This window comes from Gorilla gorilla, chromosome 13 (genome assembly GCF_029281585.2).
Source record: "Gorilla gorilla gorilla isolate KB3781 chromosome 13, NHGRI_mGorGor1-v2.1_pri, whole genome shotgun sequence".
NCBI classification, from domain to species: domain Eukaryota; kingdom Metazoa; phylum Chordata; class Mammalia; order Primates; family Hominidae; genus Gorilla; species Gorilla gorilla.
The window spans coordinates 109,028,195-109,044,238 of NC_073237.2; the positions used below are offsets into that span (position 1 = coordinate 109,028,195).

Consider the following 16,044-nt stretch of genomic DNA (forward strand, 5'->3'; position numbering starts at 1 on the left):
TTAGAAAAATCTATTAACAGACACTGGTAACTTTGCCAAGGAATGTGGAACTAGGTTCTTTCATTTTGACTTTATGATCTTGTTAAGAGGTTTTCTTTTGCATCAGGCCAATGGGTAGAATTTGCTTGAAGGGCAGATTTTCTAATAGAAAACCTATGAAAAACGTTTTCAGTTTCTAAACAGCTTTAGCGACAAAGCTTTGAAACAGGTGATCTCTTAAACCATGTCTAAAGAAAAAGTTTTGCCTTATAAAAAATGGTCCTGAATCCAAAGTAGAAACACATAAAACTGTTCAGGGGGGATACTAACTTAGAAACCACAGGCTATGGGCCTTGGGAACTTGGAGATACTTGTACAAGCAACCTTGGAGTTTTTGGAGAATATTTGAAATGGGAATTCCTGGGCTGTGTGGCAAGGGAAACTGAACTTCCTACTAATAAGCAAGTAGCAGTGCAGAACTTGAGACTTACTATCAATAGTTAAGATACATTTGAATAACTCTCCAAAACAAAAGATAAATCTCTATGTCTTAATATTCCCTACTTTTTATATCACTGTGTCCTATTTAGACTGTTAAAAATTATACAGACATTTTAATGATTATATGTACTAGTCAGCTTTGCTGTGGTAATAACTCCAAAAGTGCGAAGGTGTGCAACAAACATGTATTTCTAGGTCATGTCGTGTGTCAGTGGCTGTGAGTCAGCTTCTCTGGCCCTCTCCTGCAAGTCTTCCCATTCCAAAGGAGCAGCCCCTGTTTGGGACACACTACTTTCAAAGTCGAGGAACAAGGGAGCTGGTGGAAGCATGCGTTGGCTCTTAAAGGATCTGCTGTGATCCGATGTACATTCATGTACCACGTACCAGTGGCTGGAGCAAGTCACGTGTCCAAGGCCAAAGTCAGTGTGGTGGGGATGTGTCTTCCTGTGGGAAGTCACTTGGCAATAAGAAGAATATATGATCCTTTTAAAGGATGGGAAGTTCATAATTATGAACACTAATGCAATCTACCATATAGTCTTTGTCCTCCACTTCTTTCCCAGAACATTTAGTAAATATAGCAGTTCATGTTTACCATTTAAAAATGCTTTAAACACATTTGCTCCCTATTATGTGTATTACAAATTTTAGATAATTTGGGAGGAGCCTGACCTATTGCCATGAACTGATGTGGCAGATCATTGTATGAGTTCAAGTATTCTTCTCTATATTATTGCGGTAACTAGACTTTCCAGAATGGTTTTGAATTATGGCAAATACTTTATATCTGAATGTAGTGTACATGCCTTTGTGATTTAAAAGGTCTTCATTTTTAAAATATGTCCACTACATTTTTTACTGTTTTATTGTTATTGGAGATAATTTACAGAGCATGAAATTCACCATTTTAAAGTATATAATTGAGTGTATATTCACAGGGTTGTGCAACCATCATCGCTATCTAATTTTAGAATATTTTGTCACCCCAAAAAGAAATTTGGTCTTTATTAAGCTGGCTCTCCCTGTTCCCCCTACCTGTAGCCCCTGGCAACCAAGTCTGCTTTCTGTCTCTCAGGATTTGCCTGTTCTGACATTTCATATAAATGGAATTATATAGCATGTGGCTTTTCTCATCTAGCTTCGTTCACTTAGAATAATGTCTTCAAGATTAATTGCTGATGTTTTCTGATAAATACTTTTAAACATATTTAGGAACTTTTTTTTTTTTTTTTTGAGACGGAGCCTTGCTCTGTCGCCAGGCTGGAGTGCAGTGGCGCAATTGCGCTGCTCACTGCAACCTCCGCCTCCTGGGTTCAAGCGATTCTCCTGCCTCAGTCTCCCAAGTAGCTGAGACTACAGGTGCGTGCCACCACGCCCAGCTAATTTTTGTATTTTTAGTAGAGATGGGTTTCACCATGTTGGCCAGGCTGGTTTCAATCTTTGACCTCGTGATCCACCCACCTTGGCCTCTCAAAGTACTGGGATTACAGGCGTGAGCCACTGCACCTGGCCGGGAACTTTCTTTTTACTTCTTAATTTTACTTAGAGATTTAAATGGAATGGCTGATATGAGTGATGCCAGTAAATATTTTGGTAGTTTTGGACATGAGTATCTTCAACAGTGGTTATATATAGAATCAGTTAATGTAATAAATTGTATTGATAAATTTCCTAATGTTAAATCATTCTTGCTTCCCTGGAATACATTTGACTTGATCCTGGTATATTTTTTTTTTCCAAAAATTCTTTTAGTGTACTGTTAGTTGTTACTTTATTAATGATGTTTATACTTGTTCTCAGTTTTCTTTTTTGTCCTAATATTTTGATACCGGATATAGATAGTCATCATGAAATGATTTGAAAGGTTTCTGCATTTTAAAATTATGTCTCAGAATATTTGAATAAAGTAGGACTTACCCTTTGAAGGTTCATGAGTGCTCACTGTGAAACACTTGGGACCCAGCTTACCTCTTCGTGGATGTTCTCTGACAACAGTTTTGTGGTTATTTATCTGTTTAGGTTTTTTATCTCTATTTAATTTCACCTTGATCACATAATTTTTCCTAGAAAGCCAGCTAGCTCATATAGATGTCCAAATTTGTTGGCATAGTTATTCACAGCACAACCTTCTAATTTACAATCATACATAGACACAAGTTCTAAATAGTTATTGCCTGTTCCGTTTTTCCATTTTCCTCTTTTTTTATTTTTTATTGAGACAGCATCTCGCTCCGTTGCCCAGCCTGGAGTGCAATGGTGCGATCTCTGCTCACTGCAACCTCTGCCTCCTAGGTTCAAGCAATTCTCATGCCTCAGCCTCCTGAGTAGCTGTGACTACAGGCTTGAGCCACCACGCCTGGCTAACTTTTTGTAATTTTACTAGAGACAGGGTTTCCCCATGCTGCTCAGGCTGGTCTTGAGCTCCTGGGCTCAAGCAATCCACCTGCCTCGGTCTCCCAAAGTGCTGGGATTATAGGTTTGAGGCCACTACACGTGGGCCATTTTCCTTTTTCTATATTGTTCGGATTTCCTAAGTTTTAATTTATCTGATTCATCTTTCAGAAGAATTAAATTTTGCTTTTGTTTATAACTTTTGTTCTTTTCTGTTTTAATTTATGCTTTCATTTTTAGATTCTCTTTCCACTTTCTTTAGGCTTTTTTTTTTTCTTTTTCTTTTAATGGGAACACAGAGTAAGTCTGGCCTAAAGGGTTCTGTTTTATGGGCTTCATCTTTTTCAAATGCACGTTTATCTGTTATTGAGGACTCTTGCTTTTTTTGTGTTTCGGTTTTCTTGGGTCTGAGTGATGAGCTAATGCCATTTTGAGTTGTTTTTATGGTTTACTTGCCTCTGATGAGGTAATAATTCAGGCCTGCTATTTGCCGCCATCAGAACAAGTGGATTATATTGGATCCTCTGTGTTTCTACTTGATGTTGTTAGCATTGTCTTAGATCCATAGATTACTAGTTATCTGTCAGATGGGAAAGAAGCCTGGCTTTCTCTGTGTTTTAGCTGCTCCCCCCATCTCAGTAGAGCTCAGTCCCCCCAGCATTTGCAGTCTGGCCTGCTTTGGGCTTGTTGGACACACCCCAGGGCAGCCAACCCAGATGCCTTCATGTTCCTATGAGCTGCTGCTTCCATCTCTACCCATCATGCAGGGGGAGAAGGCCATGTGGGCAGGGTGCCCTCTGCTGGTGGCCCACACTTGGTGTATTTGCCTGTGCTTGGCATCCCCTTGGTCACAGTCACAGCAGCCAACACCTTGGTGGTCCTGGATTGCCCCACTGCCGAACCTTCCATGTCCTCTACTCCCCACTGACAATCACACTTTCAAATTAGGGTGCGTGTAAAGGGGGTTCAAGGACATTTTCTACTTATTAAGTAACCTCAATAACCTGAAGTAACTTCGGTGACATGGGTTAGATTCCTCTGGGTTCTTTTTTCAGTTGTGGCCCAGGTAGAGCCAGTAGACAGCCTTTGAGACCTTTGGCATTTGGATGGCACCCTTTCCTCATTTCCAGTATTGATATGACTCCAGTCACTGTTTTTCTTGTTCTTTTTACCTCCACTGTTTTTTTTTTTTTCTTTCATTCTCTAGGTTAAATTAGTATCTGGAGGGTGGAAAAAGGGAGACTGCAGAGGCTTGTGTTCAACTCACTGAGTTTATCTAGAGGTCTAGCTTTCTAATTTTTTAAACAAGTGTGTCACATTACACATACAAACATGACCGCTTCCTGGTTATTGAGCCTTTAGGATTTTTCTAGGTTTCACTCTGTGTTCTTTGTATCATGAACATCTTTGAACAGAACATTTTTGAGATTATCCCTTTGAGTTTATTCTCCAAAGTGGGCTTAGCTTTAGTTTTACAACAAAATCAACAATCAAGAATATTCAGTTTGTATAGAACACATTCATTCATTTTTTTTTCTTTTTTTTTGAGATGGAGTCTTGCTCTTGTTGCATTGGTTGGAGTGCAGTGGCGTGATCTCAGGTCACTGCACCCACCGCCTCCCAAGTTCAAGCAGTTCTCCTGCCTCAGCCTCCTGAGTAGCTGGGATTACAGACGTGTGCCAACACCCCTGGCTAATTTTTGTATTTTTAGTAGAGATGGGGTTTTACCATGTTGGTCAGGTTGGTCTTGAACTCCTGACCTCGTGATCCACCCGACTCGACCTCCCAAAGTGTTGGGATTACAGGTGTGAGCCACTGCGCGCGGCCAACACATTCTTTAAGCATCTGCTGTGTACCTGGCACAAGGGGGGTAAATTAAGAAAAGTAATATGCAGTCTGTGTATTCAGAGAGCCATGATTTTACCCTTAATGTAAAGATGCCTTAGAGGCTTTGTCAGGCTCCTCTGAGACTAGATCATTCACTTGCTCATATTCCTCCAATAGAATCAAAAAGAGAAATTAGATTGTTTTAGCATGACTTATTTTTATTAAAACTATATTGGCTCCTAGTCTATACCACTCTCTTTTCATAAATCATATGTTTAATGTAATATAAAATTTTGCCAGTGATTTATGTTAATTTAATATTCTGTCTTGTGGCTGGCTGACCATAATGGTGTATCTTAAAATTGAAATTCTTTGAACCAGAGGAGTTTGTAAAGCAACCTCACTCTGCATCTGTCTTCCTAGGGTAAAGTAAAAGTGGGAAGGAGTAAGAAATGCTCTTATGATGGAAACCTACATGGTGAAAATTGGTATTTTGCAACAATGGGGAGTTTTCATTATTAATCAACTATGTAGTTGTAACTCTTCACAAAGGCTATTCTGGATATCCTTTGTTATAATAAAATCATTAAGAAAATATATTTGAGGCCCCAACTGTGGGTCTCAATGCAATTTTTATTTTTTAGCAACATTTATTGTGTGTCTGCTATGAACCCAGCCTCATAGTTTATAAGAGGATGCAAGAATACTTACAAGCACTTGTGTGTGTGTCTGTGTGTGTGTGTATGAGAGAGAGAGAATAGTGATACAGCACCAGCCATGTACCACACACTATTCCAACTGCTTCCATATACTAACTAACTCAGTCCCACTATACCCATTTTATAAATGAGGACACCGGGGCTTAGAGAGATTAAGAAGCTTGCTTAAGTTGCACTGGTAGTAATTAGTGATACTGGGATTCAGAACTGGGCAGTCTGGCTCAGGTTAGCCTCAGTTGCTTGTCCTTCCACAGACATTTATTGAGTACTTTTGATAGGTAAGGGATTGAATTTCGTCGTTTCTAAGATTCATTCATTCATGAAATACTTACTGAGTACCTACCATGGGCCAGGGTAGCATAGGAGGGAAGAATCTGGAGTATGTGGCAAGGTCTGATTGACTGACTCTCCCCTCCCTCACTCCCAACAACTGATTCGAGAACTAACTTCATACTGTCTGGCCAAGACATTTCAGATCTTTATGTGGGCTGTTCCTGGAGGGTTATTGGCTGACGTTCCCAGGGCAAATGTTAGGGGAGTCGGCTTGAAGTCACTATCCGACCTGGGGAGACAGAAAGATCACACACACACTCACAATACAGTCACACACACACGTGCACACATGATGAGCAAGGCACAGTTGCAGTCACTGGGGACTTACAGCGTTTGTGGATAAGTTTGATATATAAATAAATGATTAAAACTACAAAATGCTTCAGTGGAGGTGTCTTCAAAGTATTGAGAAGGGTGTGAGTAATTCTACCAGGGAGTGGGTCAAGGAAAGCGTTAAAGGAGAGGGGATTCAAGCAGATTCCTGGAAGATATTTGGAGATTATTATGTACAGCAGGGGAGCTTTTCCAGCAAAGATAAGGGGCATGAAACAGCTGGGTGGTTCCTGGGAACTGGTCCCTCGGATGTGGAAGGAGGTGGTAAGAAAGGAGGCTGCTGAGATCAAGCCAGGCCAGATTGTGGGAAACCGCTCTCTGAGCTGATTTTGGCATCTCTGCCTTAAGATTGTGAATTCTTTTTCTTTTGTGCAACGTCTGTCCACTGATAGAGCTGTTCTGAGGCCTGGTGTGCTAGTGTTGATAAAATGTTAAGGGAGGGCCCCTGTGATGCCTAGCATGGCATCCTGCCTGAGGTCAGTGTTTAAATGTTTACTGAAATGACCAAGACATGATGTTTATCCTGGAGTTCCAGAGAAGATGTTGTCCCCCTACAAATCCCCAGACACTGGGGTGTGGTCGCCGTGTGTCCCGTGGTACCAGTACATTGAAAAGGCAGTCCCATCAGTGGCTGCTGCTGTAGTTGGACTCTGCAGTCACGTCCACACTGAGAGGGGCTGTTGAAGGTATGACGTCCCAGCTGATGAGCTTGTCCATCTGCCCTGTAGTCAGAAGCATAGCGGAAGAGAAGTGGAGGGGGGAGGTCTATTGCCATGAGTACCTTCTGTGAAAATGGTACCCTTTTAGTAATTACAGTTTTTTTGATATTGCATAAGTAAGTATGTGATTAAATGATCTGTGGCCAGCAGAAATGGGAGTTGAAGGTGCCTTTTCTGTGTACTTTCCATTACCCCCCAAGTTGGGTGACATTGCCCTTGACCCCAGGCCACACTTCTTCACTCCGCCGTGTCCCATTGCCCTTCCCAGATGTCCCACCATCAGCTAGAGCTCATGGATGTGACTGCTAGGTTAACCTCTAATTTCCTGTACGTTCTCTTGCGTGGGGGCTAGGTCATAACTCACCTGCAAATCTCCAAGAGGAGAGAATATAGGGAAAGCACCCCCTCCTCCCCAGCCTGTGATCTGATGGCCCACAGATCACCCAGGCTCTTCCCATGGTGTCATGTCACTTTCTTGCCATATTCTTCAGTCTCTGTCTCGTAGTTATTCCAAAGCGATATTCAGAGGCCTTCACATCTGCTGCTAGGCAGGGCTCTGTTCTGTTACCAAACCTCCAAACCAAACAAGATAACTAACTAGGCCTTCTCAGTTTCACAGCCATTTTTTGAATACTGTAGGGACATAATTTATTCATTGGCTTCTTACCAAGACCAAAGAGCGAGGTCTGCAATTTTAAAAATCTATCTTTCCCTTCCTTTCCTGGCATTTGCCCCACTGACTACCCTCCTACCCACTACTCTCTTTTAAAAACGTCATGGAAAATTTTAAGCATATAGAAAAGGGAAGAGAATTGTATAATGAACCTGCAGGTACCAGCTTCAATGGTGATCAGCTTGGGCATCTTGTATCATTTATATCCCCACCTACTCATCCTTAATTATTTTGAAGCAAATGCCATTTTATTTTATTCATAAATATTTTAGTATATAATTTTAAAAGATGAAGATTTTGTAAAATCATACTTCCATTATCATACCCAGTGATTCCTTAATATCAATATTCAAATTTCCCTAAATATCTCAAAACCTTTATCTTTTTGTGTCTTGTTTTAATGGAATTGGTTGATCTCTTAAGTTTCTTTACATCTATAGGTGCTTGCGCTCTCTCTTCTTTTTCTTTTTCTTTTTCTTTTTTTTTTGAGATGGAGTCTTGCTCTGTCGCCCAGATTGGAGTGCAGTGGCATGATCCCGGCTCACTGCAACCTCTGCCTCCCGGGGTTCAAGCAATTCTCCTGCCTCAGCCCCCCGAATAGGCACACGCCACCATGCCCAGCTAATATTGTTTTTTTTTTGTTTTTTTTGTTTTTTTTTTAGTACAGACAGGATTTCACCATGTTGGCCAGGCTGGTCTTGAACTCCTGACCTCAAGTGATCTGCCTGCCTTGGCCTCCCAAAGTGCTGGAATTACAGGCGTGAGGCACTGTGCCCAGCCAGGTTTCTTAATGTTTACCTGGGCCCACGTGGTGGTCTTGACAAAGTGGGAAAAACGGAGTATGCTCACAGGGAGCTTTCCTTGTTGAGGTTTGTTTTTTTTTTTAGATGGAGTTTCGCTCTTGTTGCCCAGGTTGGAGTGCAATGGCGCAGTCTCGGCTCACTGCAAACTCCACCTCCCAGGTTCAAGCAATTCTCCTGCCTCAGCTTCCCGAGTAGCTGGGATCACAGGCATGCGCCACCATGTCCAGCTAACTTTTGTATATTTAGTAGAGACGGGGTTTCACCATGTTGGCCAGGCTGGTCTGAAACTCATGACCTCAGGTGAGCCACCCGTCTCGGCCTCCCAAAGTGCTGGGATTACAGGTGTGAGCCACTGTGCCCAGCTCCTTGTTGAGGTTTGATGATGGCGGGGCCATTATGTTCTCTGCCCTTGAACTGCTTACTTATATTGGTTTCTCCAGCACTTCCTAAAAGATGAATTAGCATGAAATTGATTCAAAGCACTACCATAGTTTGTTTCTCTTGGTCGTAAAAGATTTGTTCACTCAAGAAACACTGAGTAGGGAGAGGCTCAGGTGTTTCAAAAGTTATTTTTGGGTTTTAGAAATGTTTATTGGTTTGGCTAAACCAGCTGCTTTTGCTGATACTCTCCAGTATGTGTTTTCATTTAATTTTAAGGTGCTCTTTTCTTCTTTTAGGATCTCATTTTGCCCAACGGTGGTACTCCAGCAGGTACTTCAAGTCCAGCTTCTTCATCTTCCCTTCTCAACAGACTTCAGCTTGATGATGATATTGATGGTGAGACTAGAGATCTCTTCGTTATAGTCGATGATCCCAAGAAGCATGTGTGTACAATGGAGACTTACATCACCTATAGGATCACCACCAAAGTAGGTCCCTGTGTTATAGAATGCCCGTGTTGAGTGGTCTCGGGGAATTGGGGTCTACCTCAGTGAATTTTGCCTTTGCTCTCCCCCTTATTGTACAACTCTGTTCACCTTGATTGCAATTGTGGGTGTGGCTTCTTGAGAGAATAGATGTAATTCAGATGAAAAGGATTATATATAATAGTTTTTTAAATCTTAGAATGAGGAAGAAATTGTGACTAAGATTTTTCAAATAAACATTTAATACCTATACTTGCACTTATTTTTTTTTTACCATGATACTATTTAACATGTTAATATCATATTGCTTCTGAAATTTATGAATCATTGTATCAACCTAAATCACTGTGATGAGACCATGAATAAAATTTGGCCTAGGTGGGGTTGATGGTGGCAGGAGGAGGAATAATGGGAGGATAGAAACTAATACTGTCTTTCTGGTATGTGTCAGATAGGTAGTGGGCAGGTGTTGAGATTTAATTGATTAAATAACTTTTAAGATCATAACAATTTTTTATTTTGAGACAGAGTCTTGCTCTGTTGCCCAGGCTGGAGTGCAGTGGTGTGATCTCAGCTCACTGCAACTTCCGCCTCCTGGGTTCAAGCAATTCTCTTGCCTCAGCCTCCTGAGTAGCTGAGATTATAGGCGTGTGCCACTATGCCCAGCTAATTTTTGTATTTTTAGTAGAGACAGGGTTTCACCTTATTGGCCAGGCTGGTCTCGAACTCCCGACCTCAGATGATCCACCCGACTCGGCCTCCCAAAGTGCTGGGATTACAGGCATGAGCCACCGCACCCAGCCAAGATCATAACAATCTTAAAACTTATATCCTTTAGTTACAATTTTTCAGATGAAGAAATGGAGGTGGAAAGTTCAAATAACTCGCTCAAAGTTACAAAGTTGGTAACCAGGATTCTAATTTGAATTTGTAGGACTATACAGCCTATATTTTAATTTTTTAAAACCATACTCTTTACATAATTCCACTTATAAAAGAATAATTTTAATGTATCATTTGTTACTTATGAAAATTATTTTTTGAATATTTAAAATAGTATTAAAGTTTTAGTCTTGGAACAAGGTTTCCCAATCTTGGCAGCATTAACCTTTTGGACTGAAGAGTTCTTTGCTGTGGGGGGCTGTCCTATAGAGTGTTTATCAGCAGCCCTGTCCTCTACCCATGAGACGGCAGGAGTGTTCTCTTGGTCCCCAGTTGTGACAACCAAAAATGTCTCCAGACATTGCCAAATGTTCCCTGGGGGACAGGATTGCCACCCCACCCCCGACCAGTTGAAAGCCACATATTTAGAGGAAGAATGACAATATTGACATTATTAGGGAGAGAATTCACATTATCACTTTGTATCTTGGGATAAAAAAGTGTTTAGTTAGGAAGCTATCCTATTTCTTGGTACCCCACCCCCACCAAGTCACATAACAAAGAATGATTTACAGATATTTTTGGAACCTTTAATAGATGGTGTCTTTATGGAAGGCATTAAGAGAAGCTCTGACGAGCGTGTCCCTCGTCTTTTACTGCGTCTTTTTTCTTTGTCATTGTAGAAAAAAATCATTTTTTATTTTGAAAGTTTTGTAAGTTCTGTACCTTTTTAAATTCTTTGGAAAGACAAGCAGGGAATAAAATACTCAAGTTGTGTTTCTTCATCTCTTATTGGATGAAAATTTTATATTTGTAAAAAAATAAAAGAAGCGATGCTGAAGGCCACATGCTGAGTGGAAGCAGGGAGCCTCCCTCAGCCCTTCTTACTTACGTTGTCCTTCTTGCCAAAAGCAACCATGGCTAAAATTTGCTGTGTGTCCTTCTAGTTGTTTTTCTTTGCGTTTACATTCACACACATGTATAGTTAGAATGTATATGATTTAGATTTCGGTGTAATGTTGCTTTCCAATGTTCCCTTCCATTTTATAGTATTTTTGAAGACCTTTCCATGTTCATATGACCCTGTCTAGCTTACTCTTTCAATCTCTGTCTAATTATTTATGCAATAATTATATAATATCTTTTCTCTATGGACATTTAAGCCTGCTCCAGTTTTTTGATGTTACTACTCTGTCTTTTCTTTTCTTTTTTTTTTTTTTTTTTTTTTTGAGACAGAGTCTCCCTCTGTCGCCCAGGCTGGAGTGTAGTGACGTGATCTCAGCTCACTGCAACCTCCGCCCTCTGGGTTCAAGGGGATTCTCATGCCTCAGCCTCCCGAGTAGCTGGGACTACAGATGTATGCCACCACGCTCGGCTACTTTTTGTATTTTTAGTAGAGATGAGGTTTTACTATGTTGGCCAGCCTGGTCTTGAACTCCTGGTGTCAGGTGATCTGCCCGCCTGGGCCTCCCAAAGTGCTGGGATTACAAGCGTGAGCCACTGTGTCCGGCTGCTACCCTGTGTTTTCTGCAGCAGGTTTGCATGTAAAGACATGTCTATGTACGTACGTGTGCACATGCATAGTCTTACCCCACTACACCACTGGGCACCTAGCCCAGACATTGGGCTAGATGCTTACATATGTTATTTCCTCAGAGGACCTAGATTAATATACATATTTCCAGGAATTATATCCATTTATTTATTTTTTTCTAGGGTGACCTTATTTTTTACCCTGTAGTCAGTGAAAGGTAAGCCTGTTTTTCTTGACTTAGTGCTGTAAACAGCCAAATGACAAAGTTACCGCCTTGCTGGCACAGCAGTGCTTGCCCACTGTGACATTTTCCCTCGGCTTCTTGATTCTTCTGCCCCAAAATGCAAATACTGCAGGACTGCCATTAACTGATTGAGAGGCTAATGCGCAACTGCAACTCACCAGTCTTTCCTGTGCTGCTTCTCTTTCCTTCCCTACCTTTTTCCTTCTGTGTTCTTATTTCTACCCCTTCTCTTGGGCTTGATTTCCTATAAGTCATTAAATGCCTTAGAGTAACGTTTTCCAAGTTCTAGCAGCACATTTTCACTTGGCTGTGATGCCAGCACCTCAAGATAATCTTGTTGCAGAACCGAGTTTTACTTTTTATCATTTCTTTCACTTCTGATCCCAAACCAGAGTTGTCTTCTTTTCCTGTTTCTAATAGTGACACCGGGTTTATATTTTGGTGGTGCATTCAGAGGCTTCTTTCTGAAGTTGTATTGACGGATATCGTAGGGGTGTGTGAGAATGAGAGAAAGAGAACAAACAAGAGGAACACGGGATCCCAACACCTGACCCCGTCCTGGGACTTCCACTTCTGCAGAGGTCCTCAAACGAAGTTAATGGTCAGAGGACAAGGTTGTTCAAATGCTTTGCTTTATTACCTTAAGGCTTTGATGCTCTAGTCCTAATTCAGATTCCTGATGACCAGGGCTGGACAAAGTACAGAGCTCTTTTTGCCTGAGCTAAAATAAGTGAAGGCTGACAGCCAATGTAGGCAAAGAATTATCCACCCAAATCTAAGGTAAAAGTATCTTCTCTCCCCAGTGGTGGAGAGCCAGTTTAGGCCTTCTTAGGGCAGGCAGCTTCTGGCTCTTTTTTTCTGGAGACTACAAGAAAGTAACATCATAACAGCAGCTAGTTATTGGACACTTACCATGCACTGTACTTTTTTGCAGTTGAAACCCTTTTATTTTTATGTTATATAAGTAATGTATGTTCATTGTAGAAAAAAAGAAAGTTCAAGTATGCTTGAACTAAAGAATGCCTATACGCTCACCAGCCAGAAATAATTGTTGGTGACTTTCTGTACTACTTCATCCAGTTACAAAAACGAGTATTTCGTATACTGCCAATTCACTTAATACATTGTGAACATGTTTCTATGCTAGGAAATGCCAGTAAGCATGCTTTAATGCTATTGTTTATAAGACTGCAATAGTGTTCCATTGTATGGATGTGCCCTCATTTATTTTGTGCTAAATGCTTTACGTATATTATCAGTTAATCTTCACACTCAATGAAGTAGATATAAATACTGTTATCTTACAAATGAGAAAATTGAGAGACAGAGATGTTAAGAAAATTGCTCAAAGACATGCAACTCATGGGTGGTGGAGCTAGAACTTGAGTCCAGGTCTTTCTGATTCTAAAGATAATAAATATTAATAATCTTGCCCAAAAGACATGATTTTCTTTCTTTCTTTCTTTTTTTTTTGACAGAGTCTTGCTCTGTTGCCCAGGCTGGAGTGCAGTGGTATGACCTCAGCTCACTGCAGCCTCCGCCTCACAGGTTCAAGCGATTCTCCTGCCTCAGCATCCTGAGTAGCTGGGATTACAGCACTGTGCCTGGCTAATTTTTGTATTTTTAGTAGAGATGGGGTTTCATCATTTTGGACAGGCTGGTCTCGAACTCCTGACCTCAGGCGATCTGCCAACCTTGGTTTCCCAAAGTGCTGGGATTACAGGCGTGAGCCACTGCACCTGGCCCAAAAGACATGATTTTCAAGAGAGGGATGGCCCCGATACCCAGCACTGTGGTCCAGTAGCATGGCCTGTGTGGTTGAAACTGACAATACAGAAGTAGGCTTGAGGGTGAGGAAACAGAGGCGAGCCTTCAACTCCCTTCAGGGGTTATTATTTTCTTGTGTTTAGCCTCATTACCAGTGGTGTGTAAAAAAAAAAAAAAGAAAAAGAGTCATAACACCCCAGCTAGTTCCTCTTTCTAAATGCCTCAGTGGTCAACAGAGTCTAAATGCTGCTCCAAGGCTGAATTATGTACAATGCAAAGTGGATGTTAGTTTAATGACACAGTTATTGCTGGTTGTGGTGTGAGCAGTTTCATTGGTGTAGTGATGCAGAACCCAAGTGGGTTAGAGTGAGCGAGGGGTAAGAGAGAGAAGAGTGTTAGAATTCTGGCAATGAAAGCAAGCATAGAGAGCAGTGGTCAGAAGTGGGCGTGGGTTTGAGGGAAAGGGAGGCTTTTTTTTTTTTTTTTCTTTTTTGGACTGCTGCTGTTTTTAAGGATGAAAGAGACTTGTTTAACTGCCAGTTGTGCAGTATTGGTAGAGAAGAAGGCATTAGGTTGAAGATTGGAGAGTAGGATGGAGGCTCCTGGGAAGGCGGAGGAAGCTAGAATTGCCACCGAAGGGGCGGTGTACTTTTTCCATTGTTTGTGGAGAAGGAAGGGAAGTTTGTTTTGTGGCAGGAAATTAAGGGGTTCTTTGCTTATATCTGGAGTTTTCTCTCTGAATAGATGATGAAGCCTTCTAAGGGTGGGGGTGGTTTGAAGTGGGGATTAGAAATTTTCAAAACTTTTATGGGCTTTTTGATAAATGTTTTGGACAGTGTGGGAGTGAGCTGACGTAAGGGAGTATGAAAAGGGTGCCTGGCAATGTTGGAGGGTCTGGTTGTAGAATGTATCGTGTCTGTCCGTGTGTTTGCTTGATTTTGTTTCTCCTCTAGCAGTGTGCTCACACACCCAGGTCTGGTAGAGCAAGTGGGTTTTTACGAGTTGGGTGAATGGGCAGTGGGGAGGGAACAACATTTAGATATTGCTATAAGTAAGTGATTGAAGTTCTGGGCCATGGAATGGATGCTGAGTAAAGAAGGAAGGAAGTAAAGACATGAATGGATGGAATGTCAAGGAACTTTAGGTCCCAAGAGGCTGAGAAACCAAGTATGTTGGGAAGAGGAAGAGCCTGAAATATAGGGGATGCCGTTTAGAGGGAGATGTGTGGGTTTCTCCCTGGTGACGGTCTGGGAGAGGCTGTGGAATGGAAGGAGACATTGCTTGCTTAGAGGCTGGTGTTGTGTGTGTGAGCCACCTGGATCTCGAGGGCACCTAGGTTGTGGAAGGGCTTGGAAAGGAAGCCTGAGAGCCAGCTGCTTGAATCTTCAGGGCATCAGGAGAAATGGCAGAGCTGTCAGTGGATGACAGCTGTGTGGGAGAGATAGAGGACGTATGTCACTGGATGGCACGAGCCTCAGAAGGGTTTTCACAGGACGGTTGGGGAGTGGTGGTCAGGAGCTGTGTGGAACAAGGAGCATGTCAGCAGCAGCTCCTGGCCTTGTGGGCTGGGCGAGGCTTGTGGAATGCGAGCAGCTCACAGAGGGACCGACGGCAAGGAGGCCCGATTTTCAGGGAGAGCCAGGTTTCAGAATTTGAATGGGCAGAAGAACGACAAGACTTTATTAACTATGGCATGGGTCTTCCAGAGAGCTTGGCAGAAAGATCTGAGAGGAACGAGATAAGCGGAAGTCCATGTTGGAAGAAAGGAAGGCAGAGGAGCATGAGGATGAAAGGCTGGAAGCCTCTACTTGTCATTCTCAGGGCAGTGGGGTTTTGAGGCAGAATGGGACTAGCTGGTTTTTGTTTGATAAGGGAAGGGATCCCTTTGTTGGGAGATGGGGGTTGCCTAGAATTCTTAAGACCCAGCTGTGGCCTGGACAGATGCCACTTGTGATAAAGACCACGTCTCTCTGGAGTGACTCAATTGTAAATTTTGGATCAAATGGACATTCTTCGGAATGGCCTTGGGCCACAGTTGTTGGGCACGTCAGCTCTTGGGGCATAAGGGGAGACCTTATGTGGTAGGGTGAGTGAGGCCCAGTAGGTGGAGTGCCCTGCTGGCTGACCGATTAGACTGTGATTCTGTGCTGGGTCTTCTAAAATGTTGAACTTCCGAAGGAAAAAAAAATTGCCAGGGATGTCTGGAGATGACCAGGGACGTATTCACGTGGAGTGATGGTGTTACACTTCTAGCATACAAAAATGAGTCTTCTTGACTATGATTCTTGTGCTTGGTCACCTGTTCTTAGACCTGACTGTACGTGTGCGCCCGTGACCTTGTGATCTTTGGGCATTCTGCATTGTGGACACACGATGTGGAAGGACATAGAACAAAATGATGTAGTGTTTGTCTCTGATTATGGAATTGTGTGTGTATGCTTTTCGTTCTTTTAAAAAATTGTTTACTGTAGGT

At 42.0% G+C, this 16,044-nt stretch overlaps 1 protein-coding gene across 4 annotated transcripts in view; it reads left to right on the plus strand.

Moving 5' to 3' along the window:
• SNX30 (sorting nexin family member 30) overlaps positions 1-16,044 on the plus strand; it is a 144,154-nt gene that overhangs the window by 58,458 nt on the left and 69,652 nt on the right. For all 4 annotated transcript variants that reach the window (XR_010130419.1, XM_055350427.2, XM_055350425.2 and 1 more), the window contains one exon: positions 8,956-9,147. Coding sequence is in view for 3 of the 4 variants with exons in the window: in XM_055350425.2 (XP_055206400.2) it covers positions 8,956-9,147 (192 nt within the window). In the remaining variant the exon portion in view is untranslated. The remainder of the gene's footprint in view (positions 1-8,955; positions 9,148-16,044) is intronic.